This window comes from Diceros bicornis, chromosome 9 (assembly GCF_020826845.1).
Source record: "Diceros bicornis minor isolate mBicDic1 chromosome 9, mDicBic1.mat.cur, whole genome shotgun sequence".
NCBI classification, from domain to species: Eukaryota; Metazoa; Chordata; class Mammalia; order Perissodactyla; family Rhinocerotidae; genus Diceros; species Diceros bicornis.
The window spans coordinates 23,218,347-23,237,845 of NC_080748.1; the positions used below are offsets into that span (position 1 = coordinate 23,218,347).

A 19,499-nucleotide genomic window follows, 5' to 3' on the forward strand; every position below is an offset into this window, starting at 1 on the left:
TCAGAAGTGTAGTGAATGAATGTACATTTATGTTTTAAGTGAAAATACAATATTGAAGCCAAGTATGTATCATTTTTATGATTCCCTGCTGTACATGACTTGACTGGATGAGAGAGCATCTACTATGGCTGTGGTTGTACTTATCCATAGCCACAAGGACGTGAAGCTGAAAAAGTTTTTTTCAAATGGGAAAATATCAGACTTATAGAGACCAGAGATGTCCTCCAAAATTGAAATATTAACAGTCTATACAACTGACAGCCAGGTCATTAACGGTCAGTAGCTCCGTTTAGCAAGAGGCTTTTATTTGTAATAGCACAGGGTAGTACAAAGTCCTGTTTGGAAGTACTTGGCTTAAAATAGTGTTTTTCAACCTATGGGCTGCAAAATAACTTTAGTGGTCCAATAAAAAAAAAGATGGACTAGAAAATAGAGTGCATCTCAAGGTAGAAGGCTAAGTTTGGAATTACATAAAATAAGTTCAGCATATACTGGCTAAGACAAAAGCTACAGATCATTGTCTAAATAAAAGAAGCAACATAATTTTTTAGCTCGAATTTTGTATAGTAGGACAAAAATATATATTGGAATAAAACATAAGAAACTGAGGATGAAAGGACATGAAATCAAGGGTTTGCTTTACAATGCTACGGAGGAAAGAGAAAGGAGGAGAGAGAGAGAGAAGCAAGAAGGAAGGGAAGAGGAAATAGAAATTAAACAAGTACAGCAATATGATATGATAATTATAGAATCTGGGGAACAGGTACACGGGGGTTCATTATACTGTCCTTTTTACTTTCATATATGTTTTGTAACACACTTAAAAACTCTAACTAAAATGTAAGGAATAATGGGTATTCAAATACAAGATGGTGTTTTGGGTTCTGACCATGTTTTGCCTTTTACAGGTACTTTTATTGATGTTAGATAAACAGGGTGTGTGATTAGCTCTTAACTGGTAGGTAACTCTTTAGCTTCAGAGCCCTAGAGCAGAACTGATTGCCTCTGCCAATTACTGCAGGCCCCAGCAGTGGTGACTCAAGAACAGGATACGCACACACACGTGCGTTCATGCACACAGTTAGGGCAGAATTCCAGGTAGAACCTCTGAGCGGTGAAACAGCTTTGGCTATTTCTGAATTGAAATATTTTGAACAAGCACTTGCAGAATGAAAGAAAATCAGTCCAAGATGAACTGTGAATATTTCTGAGAGTATTTTTATACCAAGTACTACCATGAACAATGGTTCATGAACTAACTACTTTTCTTTTCTAGGACGCACAGGAACTATGGTTTGTGCCTGCCTTATTGCCAGTGAAGTGTTTGTAACTGCAGAGGTATGAAAGATGTTACTACAAACTCTGTCTTATGCTGATTGAATTTGCTAGTTCTGAAGCCTCACTGGTAGGATGTTAAGATGATCCTTTGAGCCATGGTACTTAATGAAATTGTAATGGGAGAGGTAGTTATTAGGAAGCTTGGTTTTAATACATCCTTGCTTAACTTAGACTGGTCAGTAGCTGACCTAGGTACCTCTTACTCTGAGCCAAGACTAGGGTGATGTCAGTGAGACACTCCCCTCGGGCACAAAATGTAAGGCAATGCCAAAAATCTTAGAAATTAAGATAAATAATATTCTAGTGCGATATTTTTAAAAATCAAAGTTAGTGCAAGAAATCCATGATGTATACAATATCAACATTTTAAATAAAAACAGAACTCAATAGGGACAGGATTAATGTGAGATGAGAAAGGTCAAGTTATGCAATTGCAAAAGTACTCAGCAACCTAGATGCTTTACTCGCCTCACCTAGTCCCAGCCCTGCTCCTGCTCCCAACAATTACGGGAATTCCTCCTTCCTCACAAGAATAATATCAAGATGGTTAAGGTAAGTTCTCCAGAGGACCTTAGACATCCTCAGAAGTGCTAGGTAGATAAAAGGTATCATTTTTCAACTTAGAACAAAGTCTCTCCTGAATGTTATTATCTTTGCATAGTCAATATAGCTGGGGTCTGTGCCCTCTGGAAATTTCTGAGAAGACAGGGTGGGCTGTTTCTACTTCTTTAAGTAGGGTTGTCAGTCTTTTTTCTGCCGTGATCTTGCTGAGAAGGTACCACTAGAGGACCCGCTCCCGGCAGCTCTGCTCCTCGCTTGGCCTGCAGTGCAGGAAGAGGAGCTGGAGGCTGTGCACAGTGCCGGCACTCTGACTCCACCGTCTCCTGTTCCTGATTCAGACACGCAGGTTATGACACGGCTGTTCTAGGACAATGTTTTCCAACTATGGATCACGGTGTATCAGTGAGCTGTAAATCAACTTGTTGGGTTGTGACTTGCATGTTTTTTAGTAAAACAAAATAGATTAGAATAGAAAATACCAAATGGTCAGTATTATTTTGTGAAGCTTTTGTTTCAGGTGTGTGTGTGTGTGTGTGTGTGTGTGTGTGTGTGTTTATTAATGTGGACTCCTAGGTTTATTAATGTGGACTGCAGCTTTAAAAATAAAAAGTTTGAAAGCCATTGATCCAGAGCCCTTGACTGAGAGCCAGAGCCCTGTGCCCCAGGCCTGTGCTCCCTCTAACTGGCGGCACACGTCTCCATGACAGGTCACTTGCTTTTCTTTTGGTCTCAATCTTCTCCATTTGTAAAATGGAAAGGTAGGAAGAAGGACCAGATGATCTCTAAGGTCTTTCCAGCTCTAAAATTCCATGTCTTTGTGAAGCTTTGAATGAGAGCAGGCCTTGATGTGGCTTTGTTCATTTTGTTATATTGGGTAGCCTCTGCCCAAAGACCGCCGACTTAAGGAAATAATGTGCCTCGGAAACCTTAAGAATGCCTTATATAGGAAAGGAAAGTACAAATGAACCGTGATTGTATTCTCCCCTTTTCTGTAGGACAGCCTTTATTATTTTGGAGAACGACGAACAGATAAAACCACCAGCTCTAAATTTCAAGGGATAGAGACCCCTTCCCAGGTAAGTGTCTTTTAAAGAAAGGGGTTCTTGGAGGAATCGGGTTAGATGGGCGCCGATTACCTGGTTTCATTTAGACTCTCCTCCTTTGGTGATCAGGTGGCAGCACTCGGGTGCCCTGTGACAGGCCCGGATCCCGCCCAGGGGCCAAGAGACATGAGTGTGGCGCACCTGTACTTTGGAAGCACTGAGTTCTCCCCAGAGCATCCTGCTTTCCACTTTATATTGGTTATTGTTTGCAGAGTTCAGGAGTCGATTCCCTTCCCAAACTAGGAAGGTCCAGTTCCTAAGGTTCCAGACCCCTGAAGATAACTAAAGTCATCAGCCTATTATTCCCTGCAAAGAGCAACTGAGTCTTTCACAAACCCCTACTAGGGCAGTTCAGCCCATGCAGAACATCGCAAGTGCACGTGTGTGTGTGTGTGTGTGTGTGTGTGTGTGTGTGTGTGTGTGTGTGTGTATGTGAGAGAGAGAGCGAGAGAGCGCGAGAGAGCGAGCGAGACACGGGGAGGCTGTATTTTGAAAGAGAAAGAAAAGGGGGAATTAACATTTTTCAAAAACCTATTTTATGCCAGACACTATTGTACTTTCACATATATTAGCTCATTTAATACTCAGACAACCCATGTGAAATCTATGCTATTACCCTATTTTTTCCTTTCAAAAACATTTTATTATGGACGTTTTCAAACATAAAAAGTCAAAACAGTCATACAGTAAATCTCCTTACAGTCACGTCACTGCTTCAACAATCATTTCATCACGTAGCCAACCATGCTTCGTCCATTCCCTCCCCATTCTCCTCACACACACACCCACTCTCCACTCTTTCTCTACACCCGGATTATTTTGAAGGAAATCCCAGATATTAGATCATTTTACCCCACAAATATTTTAGTGTGACATCTAACAAAGACTTGGGTTGTTGAAAAAAACCCTTAAAACCATTTATCATATTTAAAAATATTATACCTTAATAATACCAAATATCAAATGTCTAGTCCATGTTTAAATTTCCATAATTATCTTAAAAATATTTTTTTTTAATTTAGTTTATTTCAATCAGGGTCCAAAGAAGGACTACACATTTCATTGGGTTGCTTTGTCTCTTAAGTGTCTTTTAGTTTATAGGTTTCCCACCTCTCTTTTTTATTCCTTGAAATTTGTTTATTGCAGAAACCAGGACATTTATCCTATAGAGTTTAAATATACTAGACTTTGTGGAACCATGCTAAGGGCTTTACATTCATTATCTCATTTAACACTCTCAATAACTCCATGAGTGGGCACCATCATGATTCCCATTTTACAGATTGGGACATTGAAGTTCAGGGAAATAAATTTTTTGAACCAAGAACTCAAATCCAGATCTGTCAGACTCTGAAGCCCATTATTTCCCATCCTGTGCACAGCATCTCATCTATTTTGCCTTTTCTATATTGCCCCTCCAACCAAAGTGAGAGTTGGTTGGGAATTCTTAAGTAGATGTGGATGTGGCTGCAGATGAAAGTTTTCTTTGAATGAAGTGATGGAAGCTCAATAGGTAACCTTGGCCTTAGTCTGTAACTGCTGGCTCTAGACCTTGAGTTTGGGGCAAAAGAACTCAGCCTTATCCACTGATCCTTTTCTGCCACACCCAAGCAAAAAAAAGAAGAAAAAAAAGCTAGTAATAAGCCGTTGGCTAAAAGTAATACATGAACCTACTGAAGCCCAGCTCTGACCATGCCATTTCCATGTTCGAAATCCGTAATGGCTCCCCACTGCCAATGGGAACAAATATAAAATTTTTTCTTTTTTTAAACTTCCTGAAGCTTACACTGCCCTTACATCTTTTGACAGTTGATTGATTGCCTGTCTTTCAGCCTTCTTAACACAGAGTTCTTTTTTTCTCTCCCAAAGCCCCAGTGCATAGTTGTGTATCCCAGTTGTACACAAGTATAAATGTTTTAATCAGACCCTCGAGGTCTTCTGGTATTTGATTTTTCCAAACGCTTCTTCCACAGTGTGCATTCACATGTCCACGCTTTAACACACTTGGACCGTTTCCTGTTTCTCAGCCTGTCACCACTTTGTACCCACATGCTATTGCTCCTGTGGGCCCCTTTCTCTGGGGTCCTTTTCTCTTCCTAGCCTGAAGTAGTCGCTTTCTTTTTCAGTTCTTGTAGCCCTTTGTGTTTCTTTTAGGGACTAAGTGACTTTACATTATTCTCTAGCCATGTGAAGCAGTGACTTCTCTACCCCTTTTGCAGACAAGGCCCATGTCTTACCCACCTTTCCACCCTTGGCATCCCAAAGCGCCTCTCATAGTATCTGCTTTGTTTGTAGTGAGTGCTTACTAAGTGGATGCTGGCTTTATTAACTTGTGTTACAAGCCCCTGTTGTTTTAGGCTGAAGGAGAAGGAAGAGTGGGAGTAAGAGCAGCTTGAGGGCCGTGGTGGGTGACAACCTCTAGCGGGAAGTCGAGAATCTAGTGGCAGAAGCCAAGGGGACGTTAGATGTAACTTCTTCAGGGCCTCCCCTGTACAGCTTCCCTTCCCCATTTCTTCTGTAGTCATGCACAGTTTCTCTAACTTTGGTCCAGAACCAGCACTCCCTGGGCTACAACTGAATCTTTTCTGATTCACTGGGAGACCAATACAAGGACTCGGCCTCAGGTTTGCCAGCTGTGTTGGCAAGGCCCCGGGACAGAGTTCCCTCCATGTGGGGAGGTAATTCTCAGATACCATCACATTCTGACGCTGCATTGTGGGCCATTCTACAGACTACATTTCCTCCACCCTTGAGTTAAGAAATTGCAGGAGCCTTTCCCTTGACTGGCCCTTTCCAATGGAAAGTATGGCAGTTAATTGGATTAACAATTCCCCTTGGCTGCAGAAGAGTCTGTGCACTTTTAAGTCCTGTTGATTCGGTACCAGAACTCTTCAACTTCTTAAAGCAAGATTCAAGGAGAGCCCTTCTGAGCCGCTTGCCATAGGAGAAGAGCTAGACTGAAAGGACAGGGCTTCCTTGCAAAAATAGAATTGGGGAAATGGAAGATGAAGGAACTCGGCTGGCAGGGACGAGAGAAGAATATGTATCGACTACTGTCCTGGAGAGATCTTCCTCTCGAGTGTTCAGGTCTGCAGTTCGCTCATGCTTACGAGGCTGCTCTCCAGCAAACCACAAACCTTCCTTTAACTCAGTCACAGCTAAGCTTCTACCCTCGGATCGACCTTTTGCACAGCTGCAGTTAGCTGCATCTCGTGGTGATGTTGTTGCAGCTGGTTTGTTGGTTCTGGTTAGTTGACCTCTCAGTCACAGCAGCCTGTAAGCAACACCTGGCTCCTCTCTTGTTACTTCCCCACAGCACTTCATTCTTCATTCAGTATCTTTTTCTAAGGTTGATATTCAGTCGTGAGGCAACAGATATAAAAATGCCTAGTCATATAATGGCATCCAATAAATGTTTCCTTCATTAATTACTCTCCTTAACAAGTTCTATATAAAAAATAAATCAGGAATGCTGACTTTAGGCTTTTCATCTCCACTTAAACTGAGGCTTCTGTTGTTTTGCAGAGTAGATATGTTGGATATTTTGCAGATGTGAAAAATATCTACAATTTGAATCTTCCTCCAAGGAAAATCGTCAAGATAAAAAAAATTGTTATTTATTCAATTCGTGGTAAGTGCTTTACGTATAATTTGAGAATTGGGCAGGAGGGCCGGTGTTCTTACTATTCAGGAGGGCTTTCCTCATAGTTATATACAGGCAGTCCCAACTCACCGCTGTCTTTTTATGTATCCTCACACATGAACCCCTCCCTCTGGAATTTCCCATTGGCCCAGCAGTGCTGTGGCCATATTACCAACCCTTAGATGTCCTCTCCTTTCCTCTCCCGTCACCAGTTTGAGGGGTCCATCCATTTCCTTTTTCTCCTGTTCCCATTGCTCCTCTGGCCTCAGCCCAGGTGGACTTTTCAGAGTGGAACCTCTGATGCAGAAGAGGAAGGGCCCGTGAGCCCTGGAGACCACTTCTCTCTCACCCACCTCTAGTTTGGGGATCGTCTTGGCAGGGGCATCCCTACCATCTTCTCACCTACTCCTTTCAGAGACTCTTTTTTTCTCATCACCCTGGTCTCTCCCTTTCCCCTCCGTCCTCCACCTGTAGCTCCCTCACCCCTAGCAACTCCATCAGGATGTCTTAAATACCCAAACAGCAAATGAATTTTGTTGCCACATATCCCTTTTACAAATAACTACCGAATATCTGCTTTGGGCCAGCCCCATGCTAGTGTTTCTCTGCCCTGAAGGAGTCCCTGGGTGGTAAGCAGAGGGGAGTGAGTACATAGACAAAGAGCTGACCACAGTGTTGGGAGCACACAGAGGCTGGGCCCTGCCCGTCCTGGGGGTCAAGGAATGCTTCTTGCGGGCACAGCGCTTAGGTCTTCCCTACCTGAATCTACGTGAACATGGAAAGGGTTGAGAGAAACCTGAGCTCTGTGGGGTGCCTTTCAGCCCCCTGTTAGCAGTTATTACCAGGAGTAAAAATCTTTATAAACTTCAAAAGAGCTGATGTTTGCCTGCTTCTGGAATGATGGAGAGAGACTGGGATCTACCACCGCCCAGGGAGGCAGGAAAGTTGGTCAGATCGTCCATCTCTGGGACCTGAGAAAGAAAAGAAAGGAGGGAGGGGAGAGGAACTGGCCTCAAGTCCCGTGTCTCTATTTCTCTCTCACTCACCTCTCTTGCCTGCACAGCTCACCCTCGGGGAGGTGGGAAAGAAGGGATGTCTCTGCAGGGAGGGGATGGGGCCTCACTCTCACTGCCAGAGGTGCAGCAGGGGCGATGCTTCTGATCCCTAAAGCACCAGCCAGATTGTGGACCATGAGGATGTGCTGAGTGCGGGACCTCTCCTGGGTGGAATGGTGCCAGAGCATTGGTATCTGCCCAGACAGCACAGTGTTTATAGCCTTCTGAGGAGTCACCCAAAATAAGATCTAGATGTATACTTTTGAAACATTTCGTCCAATTATTCAGAAATGAAAGAATCTTTTAATATAAACTGCATAGTCAAAAAAATAAATTATGATTGTTAGTTAAAATATAAAATGCTTTTTTCAAACTACTTACATGCCCCCTCCACACACACACACACACACACACACACACACCCATATCACCACCACCTCTTGTTGATGGTGAGGAATTTTAGTGGATTACCACAAACAGATTACATAGGTTTCTGGCTTCTGAAAACAAACTTCAACCCAGTAGCATTGTTTCTGCGGGAAATCTGGGTCTAAATTTTCAAGCAAGCATTGTGCAGGCAGAGCCTAGAAGCACAGCCTGTCCCAGCAGGGGGCTGCCTGGTAGAAGTTAGGGGTCAGCGTCACCTTGCTCCCCCTCCTCTCCACCCTTAGTGGCCCCCACAGCCTGCTGGACTGCCTCACTCTACAGTGTGAGAGGCAGCACAGTGGGCTGTTGGAGCAGTTTCTTCCTCTAAGGAATTTAAAGCCAACTATAAACCATCTGGATGGCGTGAGAGCCTGGATTGTACCTGAGTGTACACTCTGCCCCAGTCTCTTCTTTGTTAACATTGGGGATAACAGTATCTGTACAAACCTCTGTGAGTAGTAAACTATTCCATACAGGCAGACAGGCATTTAGTCTAATGGAGTTTTTTTTTTTTTTTTTGAGGAAGATCAGCCCTGAGCTAACATCCATGCTAATCCTCCTCTTTTTGCTGAGGAAGACCGGCTCTGAGCTAACATCTATTGCCAATCCTCCTCCTTTTTTGTTTCCCCAAAGCCCCAGTAGATAGTTGTATGTCATAGCTGCACATCCTTCTTGTTGCTGTCTGTGGGACGTGGCCTCAGCATGGCCGGAGAAGCGGTGCGTCGGTGCGCGCCCAGGATCCGAACCCGGGCCTCCAGTAGCGGAGCGCGGGCACTTAACCGCTAAGCCACGCGGCCGGCCCTAATTCTGTGCATAGTTAAATGAAATATGCATGGTTGAAAGGAAAGCAATAAAAATTAATTGGAGCTTTGAGAATCCAGCCCTTTGAGGAAATGCTAAAGGAAGCGGGTCATTGGAATTGCAAAAGGGGCAAGAAACCATTTGTCTGTAAATATACACTGACCACAGCAGGAATGTTTGGATACAGCTATCCTATATTTTCATAGAGGCTGTGCTAGGAACTGGACTTAAACTAGGGCAAGAGGAACTTACACTGTTGTTAAGAAACATCATGATTAGAAGTCTGAAGCAAGCAACATGTTAACAAGGAAGGTTGCAAAGTCACCTTTCCTATTTTTTTTCCTAGAAAGATGAAACGATGAGATTCTAAGTCTTAGAAGCTGAACTATATGTCTCTTTTTTTCTCCAGCCTTCTAAATTCTGCTTTAGGAGACAGAATTGGGCTTGAAGTCTTGTCTTTCAAAGACAAAATCGATGCAGTCCCAAATGTTTCAGTATGGACATGCTGTTAGCTGGGATAATCTTTTGTCTTTTTGATCCATAATGTTAATTGGTGAGACATTTTGGTCTTTGCTCTAACCAGCCTAACTTTTTCATTTCATTCAGGTGTTGGAAATGGCAATGGAAATGATCTAAAAGTACAAATAACAATGGAGCGAAGGATTGTCTTTGTCTCTGCTGCTCACATAAACTGCAGGGTAAGAGAAAGCACATGAACTGAAAATTCTGGTGTTTGTCTCAGTCTCAATGTCAAATCAGCATGTTGACCTTCCCAAACCGTTGCTCACCACAAAGACAGGCCAGGTTGCTTTCTTTTTTTCCTTTCTTTCTTTTTTTTGTGAGGAAGATCAGCCCTGAGTTAACATCCACGCTATTCCTCCTCTTTTTGCTAAGACTGGCTCTGAGCTAACATCTATTGCCAATCCTCCTCCATTTTTTTTTCCCCAAAGCCCCAGTAGGTAGTTGTATGTCATAGCTGCACATCCTTCTAGTTGCTGTATGTGGGACGCGGCCTCAGCATGGCCGGAGAAGCGGTGCGTTGGTGCGCGCCCGGGATCCGAACCCAGGCCGCCAGCAGCGGAGTGCGCGCACCTAACCGCTAAGCCACGGGGCCGGCCCCAGGTTGCTTTCTGATTACCATCCAACTGGGTGTCCCTAGTCAGAGGTAAATTAAACTCATTGTTCAAAACAGTTTTTTCAGGGCATTTTCCAGAACATATTTTCAGTTCAGAGTGTTGCATTGCCTTTCACTTTTCCCTAAATGCCAAGCATGCTCCCAGGAATCTATCAGAGTTTTAAATTCACGTATCTGGTCATTTTTAGCCATATACTCTTCTTCTTCGTCATTTTATTGTATGGCGCTGATTCTGAAATTGTAGTGTGCGAGAAAATCACCTAAGAGCTTGTAAGATGCAGATTCCTAGGTTGTACCCCAAAAGTATGATTCAGGAAATCTGGAATGGGGCCCAGGAATCTCTAGACTTAGCAATGTCCCAAGTGATTCTAACCCAGATGTCCCATGGGACTGCACTGTGAGAAACAATGCACGAGTGTCTGGATTGCGGAGGAATCTCTACCCAAAGCAATAGGACCTGATACTCAATGTTTTGTTACATGTAAAGCAATGCCTAAGACTCCAGACCTTCTCGGAAGCAATAAGAAAGCTTCCTTCGTGGGTCTAAGAAAAATTAACTTTTAAAATTCTCTCTCAGGCTTTTGTCTCTAGTTCTACTACTACCTCTCCAACACCATTCCTTTCCCTTCTTTTTGGCCCCCTACATGAGGGCACTCACCCAGGCCTGACCCTTGGCTTGCTGTTCCCATCTCTGTGCATATTCTGTTACTGGTTCTGCTCATCCATCCCCCTGCTTTAAACTCTACTTTTTTCTTTCATTCACTCAACACATATTTAGAGCACCCACTGTGTGATAGACACCGGAGCTACAACAGGGACAGTCTCTGCCCCAACAATTCAGACACACTTGTCAATCCATATTTATCAAATGAGCTTTTCCTCTGCTTCTGCAAACGGCACCAGCATTCTCTCACTCAGGCCTTCACATTTGGTATTATCTTGGATTCTCTCTTTGCCTTGGCCCTCTATATTCGGTTGGTCACCAATTCCTGCTGATTATACCTTTGAAATCTCTCTTCACTCACTCCCTTCTTTTCTGTTCCCATTGCCACTACCTAGTCCAGGACCTCATTTGCTCATGCCTAGATTTCTACAACCATCTCCTTACCTTTTCCTTCTCCTTATACAATGCAGTATAAGGAGTCCTGCAACGTGCATCCTGAAATACTGCTCTCCTGGTGAAAAGCTATAGGTAGAGGAGACGACACACTGTGTGCCCGTGGTCAAAGCCAGTTAGTATCTTTGTGGCTCAGTATTCTTATCTATAAAATCAAGATTACATCTCAAGTGTGGCAAGGATTAAATCACATAATATATGTGACGTTGCTCTGTGAGCTATTAATCACTAAATAAATGTTACATGTGATAATTATCAGGCCACTTTGTCATAGAGGAAATGCCCCACCATATTCTTCAACAACTTTGTTCTTATTTCCCCACCTCTTGAACTCTCGAGATCCAGCCCGATCAGACATGAGCTTATTCCATCAGTAACCTGGCCTGTAGGCTCCATTCCAGGTAGACTGCGTCCCCTCTGGCCTTTGGAACACAACACTAATTTCTGATTCCTGTTTTTGCTGGTCTTTCCTCCCCCTTCCCCTTTGTGCCCCCTCCCCCCCCCCAACTGCCCCCTGCCTGAACTGGATTGTCTTTTCAATGCTCTTCTTCATTTATACACGTCCTTCCATGCCCAACTCAATTTCTGCCTCCTTAGTGAGGCTTTCTCATTCTATACCTCCAGCTAACCTCCCGCAAAGCACACAACGGCACACTCAGACTTCATCATACAGCTTGACACGTAATTATATGCCATTCTACTTTGTTCCTTATGTGTGTAGCTCCCTGAAGCATCAACTGAGTCTGCACCTTTGTATTTTCACAGGGTCTAGCATAGACCTTTCTCACTGTGGATGCCACTATTATACATGGGTGAACCAGTAACAGAAATATTCAGTATAGCTTCAAAGTCGCTCATGCCAGAAACATGGCATGTCTTTGGTCAGTCCAGTCAGTAGTCTGCTCTGGACGAGGCCTATGATCCCATCAGCAATCACATTTTTGATAAAACGTGAGCAATTATGCATTGCTTTTTGAATGTGAATGTCGGCTTTAAAATTGAGCTTCTTAGGGTATTCCTAATATATGAAAATCGGGTGACACACATTCAACAGTCAAGTTTACTTAGTTAAACTCTAATAGAAAATTGAATACTTGCTTTTCAATAGTGCCCTACGATAACCCTCAAACAAGTGGGGCTTTTTAAAATGTAAACAACAGTATTGCAACTTTATAGAAATAATGATTAACATTTATTTATACATATAGTGATTGGGCCATGAGACCAAGAGTACTTGATAAATACAGGAAGCCTCAATAAGTGAACATGAACTTCACTGTTACACTTATTATCTCCTTATTAGCTAGGTGTATAGTTCTGAATTCCATGTATTCATTCACAGGTGGATCATGAAGTCGGAGAAAACAAAGTAATAATTAGTCTGTTTGACTGTCCACCTCTCTATGAGGATGTCAAAGTGAAATTTTTCTCGCCAGTGAGTAATCAAGAAACAGCCTATGCCTTTATTCTTGTCTGGTCTTCTAAATGATGCTGGTTTGGGATTTCCTTTGCTACAATTCCCAACAGGGAGAGGATAGGAGATGTCAACCCCTAGCCAGGGAGGGGAGAAAAGAAAAGCAACAAGTCACATCTGTAAAGTTGTTTTAAAAGAAGAGCATATGTAATTTAAAAATTCTTTTGCTCATTTATTTTTTCTAAATTCTATACAACTTGCATGGATTAACTTTCAAATAAGAAAAAATACAGAAACCAAGATGTTAAAACAACAAAGGTATGTTTTACTGTATAGCAGTGATCATGTTTCTGTTTTGTGTTATGAAAACACATTGCTCCCCATAATTTACAAAATACTTTACCAGGAGGGAGATTTTACTTTCCTCTGAATTAATTTATAATACATTATAAATAGTATTTTTAATCCAATATTTACTGAAAAACTGAATATCTGCCACTGTCATTACTCTGAATGAGTATAATTTATATTGACGAGTCATAAAATGTATAAGTATTATTCTGTACATAAATTTCTAAGCCTCAATAGTTTCAATTCATATTCCTATTAAATCACCAAACAGAAATGCCAACAAGTAAATACGCTGATCAATTTAAAACTTGTTTTTTCTGTGCCTTCCTTCATCTGCTGCTGGGGGAGAATCTGTTAAGTAATGAAGTGGTAAATGTGTTGAAGCAACTGACCTGGATAGTTCCCACATTGGAATGGTTACCCCTTGAATAACGGAACAGTCTGTATTCTCCGTCAGTGGTCTCTAAGCAGACACACTGGTGTAAGGGCACTGGCCCAGGTGACATTGGTAATACCTGGCCTTTGTGATTTTTAAGGGCCATGAGATGAGCGCACTTTCAGAAAATTTAGGTATTTCTATCATCAAGAATGACGGTTAATTATCCAATGCAGCAGCTCCTTGTAGAAATGGGTATATTTGGGCATAAATAAGCATAGATCCTTAGTAGATTCTGTTTAGCACTATCTAAACCAGATTAAAAGACCAGTGTCTCAATTTATAAATATCATAGAAAAAATAGATTTCCTTGAAAATTTTGGTAGAAACAGCAAGAGAAAGGAACAGCAGTCTCTTAAAGCCTTCTTTGTGTCTTGAGTATAACGTTATAGACTGTAAGTGCTGCATATTTAATGGCTACAATTCTTTGGTAAATATATAAATGAATAAAGGAATTTTAATCCCTTTGGAATGATTAGTTCTTGGTATCAATTTTAGTATGAAAAATAACCTTTTTTTTAACCATGTCTTTTCAGCATATTCCTAACTACTACGATAAGTGTCCCTTTTTCCTGTGGTTTCATACATCTTTTATAAAAAATAACAGGTATGGCTATGATATAACCCAGTAGAAACAGTTTAATGTTCAATGTCTGTGTAAGGTGTAATGGCAAGTCTTTTGCTGATTGCCATAAGCTCAATTTATAGAAACCAAAAAATCCTCGCGTCACCACTCTTCACTGCCTTACTCATCTTAATCTGGTTATTTAAAAAATATGGCTCTTCTTGAGACCCACTGTTGCATTATCCTCAAGGTCTATACCACAGGACTGCGTTATACGTTAAAACGTATTATAATCAGATCTCGAGTGTGGTAATAAATCCCTCCCATGGAAGTTTAATAGGAGTCTGCTCAGTACCTTGACTATGGCAGGTCCTCAGTATGTGTTGATTTACTGATGAGTGTTGATTTACTGTGATGGCCACCACCACATTCTATCCCAAAGTAAGGCGTCATCTAGGGAGGCTTCAGCTAGTTTAAAAGCTGACTGACACATTTATATCAGTGGCAGAAATTATAAGACACAATAAGTATCAATGAAGACAGGTAAAAGAAGTCTCCCATTTAAAAATGATTTTCTAATAACTAAATTGGGAAACCTTTTTTTAAAAGTAATTATTAATTTATTTGAAGATTATTCCAAAGCACATTCTACCATATCCAAAAACTCATTCCTGAGTCTATAAGTTCTCCACTTTAAGGAGTATTTGTTCTGTGGTGCTAAAAATTTGAGATTATTGGTATCGCCATGCCATCCAATACAAAAGGAAAAATACTATTCAAAAGATTGTGCAGGTGAGTTTTGAAGAAATGGTTGTGATCGTATGTGGCATGAATTGATAGTTCTACACTACATACAAGCCTAGCCTTTTCTTCACATCTGACCTGCATTTAATCACACCTCAAGCCCAGTAAGGCAACAGTCAATTGAACATCTGGCCTACACACTTATAACACACACACATTGAATGGATTTTGATAGAGTGAACTTTGGATTTGATGGAAAATTGTTACGAATTTTAACCCTAGATGGTTGCAAACAATAAACTTGGACTCTTAACACCAGCAAAGTCCCTCAAATGGACATCTGGGTAGAACTTCACTTGATGCTCCTCCTCAAGAGTGGTTCTTGCTAGGAACACGCTTTTCTCCTTTAAAACACCACATTCATACTGGAGAGGCAACAAACTAGATGATTTTTCTCACTTTTATGTTTCTAAAGATTTAACATTTAAATTTCCATACTACTTGGGAAAGCTGCTTTTATTAGTTACAAGATTCTTAATTGGCTGAAAATGCCAACTTTATCATTTAAAAGACACTCAGTATTTTACTACTGGGTTTTAATACACATCTAGTCTCTCTGGCTGATTTCTGTCACATAGAAATTTATTTTATTAAACCCAGATGTCATCAACTCCATTAAAGCCAATGTTACAAGAATCAGTGACATGTTGTTACTGAGGATGAAGATATTCTGCGTCTCACTAGAGAAAGTGGGAGAGTTGGCTCTGAGAAATGTAAGATACAGAAAAGGGCCGAGACTAGTCATGGCAAGTCTGTCTTAAAGCTCAAACGAGGGTGCCCTGCTGCACGGCTTTTCTCTCAGCCCTAAAATAAAATGTAATGATTTTTTTTCTATTCTAGGCTTTATCTATCAAGAAGCGAACTAGACAATCCCCACAACAAAAAAACATGGAAAATTTACCGTGCAGATTTTGCAGTTGAGTTCTGTTTTGATGAAGTCATAGCTGATGAAGTCATAACTGACGTCTAGACACAGTAGCCCTTCCAGAACAGATCAATTCTTCCCAAACCCTGCTACATGTTTACAGAGCTGATAAACCTATATCCTTCTCGATATACATTTAAATATATGTAAACATGGTCTTAAGAAATCTATTAAATATATAAAAGATAAAATGTCAGTGGCAATTTTTTCTTCTTCTTCGGAGCATGCCTCACACACAGTTCTCATCCGTGTTGAGACAAACCTGGAACACGGTGCAGAGGAACGTTAGCCAGCCCTGGTGGTCTCGTGGTTAAGATTCGGTGTGCTCACCACTGCGGCCTGGGTTCGTTTCCCGGTCAGGGAACCACACCATCCGTCTGTGTCGGTTGTCATACTGTGGCGGCTGCGTGTTGCTGTGATGCTGCAAGTTGTGCCACCGGTATCTCAAATACCAGCAGGGTCACCCATGGTGGACAGGTTTCAGCAGAGCTTCCAGAGTAAGACAGACTACGAGGAAGGACCTGGCCACCCACTTCCAAAAAAAATTGGCCATGAAAACCCCGTGAATAGCAGCGGAGCACTGTCTGATAAGCCCAGGAAGGTGAGAGGACCACGCAAAAAGACCCAGCAGGGTTCTGCTTTGCTGTACACCGGGTCGCTAGGAGTCAGGATCCACTCCATGGCACGAACGGGAACATTAAAAGTTATCACTTTTAAGAACTTGGAAATAATAAAACTTGCATATCACAACTGAGATATTTAAAAATTGCGATTCCCCCCAATACTGTGGGTTTATTTCATATCCTTATATATTTTTGGACAAGTATTTATTCCCTGCTTTGTTTCACATTTGTAATTTCAGATCTATTAGAAAGGTACTTGCTATTTTCTTCCTCCACTTGATTTACAAACCATCTGTTAACAAACATCAGATTGGCAGCAAAGACTGTTGCACACCCAGAGAAATGTTTGCACAAGCAGTCCCCCCCACACATGCTCTGTCCTGCTCCAAGCACTGCCCCGAGCGTGCTGAGCCACCTCTGCCTCCACAGGCACAGGCGTCGGGGAGGCTGAGCCTTGTAAACGTGAGGGATCAAGACTCCTCGGTAACTTTTGGTTTTGCGTAACATCACAGGTGAAGTCACAGGAAACATTTGCCTAGAGAAATCTAGATTTATTATTTTAAAATCCACCCCCCTCACCACCAACCTCACCGGGGCTTGTGGAGCTCTGTGAGGGAAGGTCACCTCATCGTCGTGAACACGGGTTAGTCCTGTGTCCACGGGGAGTCATCTTCTCTTTGGTACTGGCAGCCACTTTATTCTAAGCACCTTCACTGCCACTATACCTCATGGCCGTAACTGTCCTTGAAAACAGTTCTACTGTGGCTTTATCTCAATTATCCTTGAGTGATTTTCCTTTTATTGGCAAGTCTAGACCAAGTTGAATTTATCAGGAAATGAGAGGTAGCAACTAAGAAGAACCAGTGCCTCTGCTGAAACAGTGTCCTCGTTCCTGAAAACCTCGCACTCGCCCACAAGCACACGCTAAAAAAAATGGTTTGTGGGGGAAAAACAGGGTTTGGGGCAGACCACGCCAACTAAGCAACTTTGTAACCAGCACACTAACCACTAACCACCCAGGCTGGCAGCTCAGGCTATCTGGCAGTTACCACAGTAGGTGTTTTTTTAAAGGGGAACTAGAGCCATACTTGAGAGAAGGGCTGGTGGGTGGCAAAGTGGCACAGATGGAAGTAGAGCTCTGAGCTACTGGGCATCATGGTGGCACAGAAGGCCACGCAACCCTGGCAGGCTGCCTGGTTGTGGTGCTCTTCTTTCCCCTCAACATAACCCACAAAGGGCCCCAGCTGCCAGTGCAGGAGCCTGGCTGACGGCTTTCTGACAAAAGTCATCATTCTACTCCCCTAATCTGGCTCCCCTTGGAGCAAAAGATCTTGGAGGAACATGCTGTCAGGTTCCTTCCATATCATGATTACATTAGTCCGTCATTTGTGTGACAGAAACGTGTTGTGGCAGAACAGCTTGTACAGTTTCCTCTAAAATTCCTGCAGCAGTAATCCATGGAGGGCGGATGAGGTGGCGGGCTTAGGTGAATGGGAAAAAATAGTTAGATCTCACTCTTCAACAGCCAGTTATCTTTCTCAATACTGGCAATAACAAGGAAGGAAACTCCAGTTTTTAAGAACCTTGCTTTTTGAAATACAGGAGATTACAGTTGGGGTGTCTCTTCCCTGACCCTCCAGATGCATCAAAATTTCTGGCAATTCTGAGTCGCCACACTACTCTGCTTTTGCTCCTACAAAGAGAAGTTATTTATAGCCTCCTGGTGTTGCTTTCTTAGAACCCAGCATGAATCATTCTTTGACCAATGCGAGAAGCTTCCATCATAATATTTCAGAATGATCCTTGTTTTCTTAAACAGAACTTACTAACCTGGAATAGAAGTATCCAAAACTTAATAGCCAGAAGTTTAACTACATTAAAAAACAGAATGGCATCCTGCCAAACCAGCCCATCCCACCCACCGCCTGGGGGAGGGAGAGTGAGTCTGGAGAGCCGTGTGTCGTATCTGCAGTGAACATACAGAACGTGCATTCTGTCCATTTACCTACAGTGAGACTGTTCTACAGCAGGAATCCTGCTGACAAAAACCAGTGCTTGTTGCAATAAAACCACCACCTGGAAACATGACTAAACATCCTCCAACGCTGCTGACAGTTGGTTCTTAGCGTGGATATAAAGTACTTAAACCAACTCATCATATACTCAAATACTAGGTAAATAATTTAATGATGCTAGAACACTACAAGCTCTTCAAACAATATTTCCAGTTACTATATTTTTGTCTGGAGTACAAATCTGAAATGGTACAAATTGTACCCAAATACTGAACCATGAATTAAGCAAATAGAAGGAAAAAAAAAATTCTCCTGACTCAGGTTTCCACTGCTTACTCCCAGTCACTCCTCCTGGCCTCAGACTGCTTCTATTGAAGATATTTAGTTCAATCTTTAAAGGACGACATGTGAGAAGGTCTGCTGCCAACAGGGCTCACCCAGACGAGCCACAGGCACCGGGCAGTGGGACCACGGACTCTGAAGCCCTTCACTTCCTGCGGAAGCCAGGCCCATCTTCTATTTTGCTTCAAGCCAGGACTGTTCACGTGAAGCACCACTCAGCAGCTACTGACCGTAAGTATGGAGAGAAAAGTAAGGTAGAAAAACTACATTCTGCCAACAGGGACAGGCACACATGTATGGACTACTATTAACACTGTCAGGCTGCTTGCTTTGAGCCTTACGGGCTGCTTAAGCACACTTTATTGCGAGAACCCTTGCCAGCCTAGGAGCAGCACGGAATGAGGTGGCTGACTTTAGCGGTGACAAGAAGGACTCTCTCACACCAGGTGCCAAAGAACAGCTGCCCATCCCCAAGTCTGGGCATCAGATGAACCGGGGTTTCCTGTTGTTGTCAGTACACACATACGGCATAGTTTCACAAAACTACCCTTCTTGTTTCATTGCTTTATAAAGAACACCCCATATACGATCATCATTCAAATTCACTGACTGCCAGCACCAAAAGTAAAAGCTCCAACACTGGAAAAGCACGGCATGGAGTGTGGATCCCGAGATCAACTTCAGAATGGCTCAGCCCTGACAGTACTCACAGTAGAGTGCAGACACTACATTGTGTCTGGTTCTGAGATGGGAGGACTCCATCCATGAGCACTGTCACTCAGTCACCAGACGGGGGACGAGGGCTTCTCTTGGCTTTGGCACTCTGCTTCCTGGATGGGTTTCCA

General features: G+C 42.5%; 1 protein-coding gene and 1 pseudogene across 1 annotated transcript in view; one reads left to right on the plus strand and one right to left on the minus strand.

Annotated features, from left to right (window-relative positions):
• Nucleotides 1-9,651, plus strand: part of LOC131410145 (phosphatidylinositol 3,4,5-trisphosphate 3-phosphatase TPTE2-like) — a 239,512-nt gene extending 229,861 nt beyond the window's left edge. Inside the window, exons 11-14 of the mRNA XM_058548057.1 lie at nt 1,277-1,338; nt 2,895-2,975; nt 6,528-6,633; nt 9,534-9,651. Of these exons, the coding sequence (XP_058404040.1) occupies nt 1,277-1,338; nt 2,895-2,975; nt 6,528-6,633; nt 9,534-9,643 (359 nt within the window). The 3' untranslated portion in view covers nt 9,644-9,651. The remainder of the gene's footprint in view (nt 1-1,276; nt 1,339-2,894; nt 2,976-6,527; nt 6,634-9,533) is intronic.
• Nucleotides 1-19,499, minus strand: part of LOC131410149 (serine/threonine-protein phosphatase 4 regulatory subunit 2-like) — a 78,826-nt pseudogene that overhangs the window by 18,308 nt on the left and 41,019 nt on the right.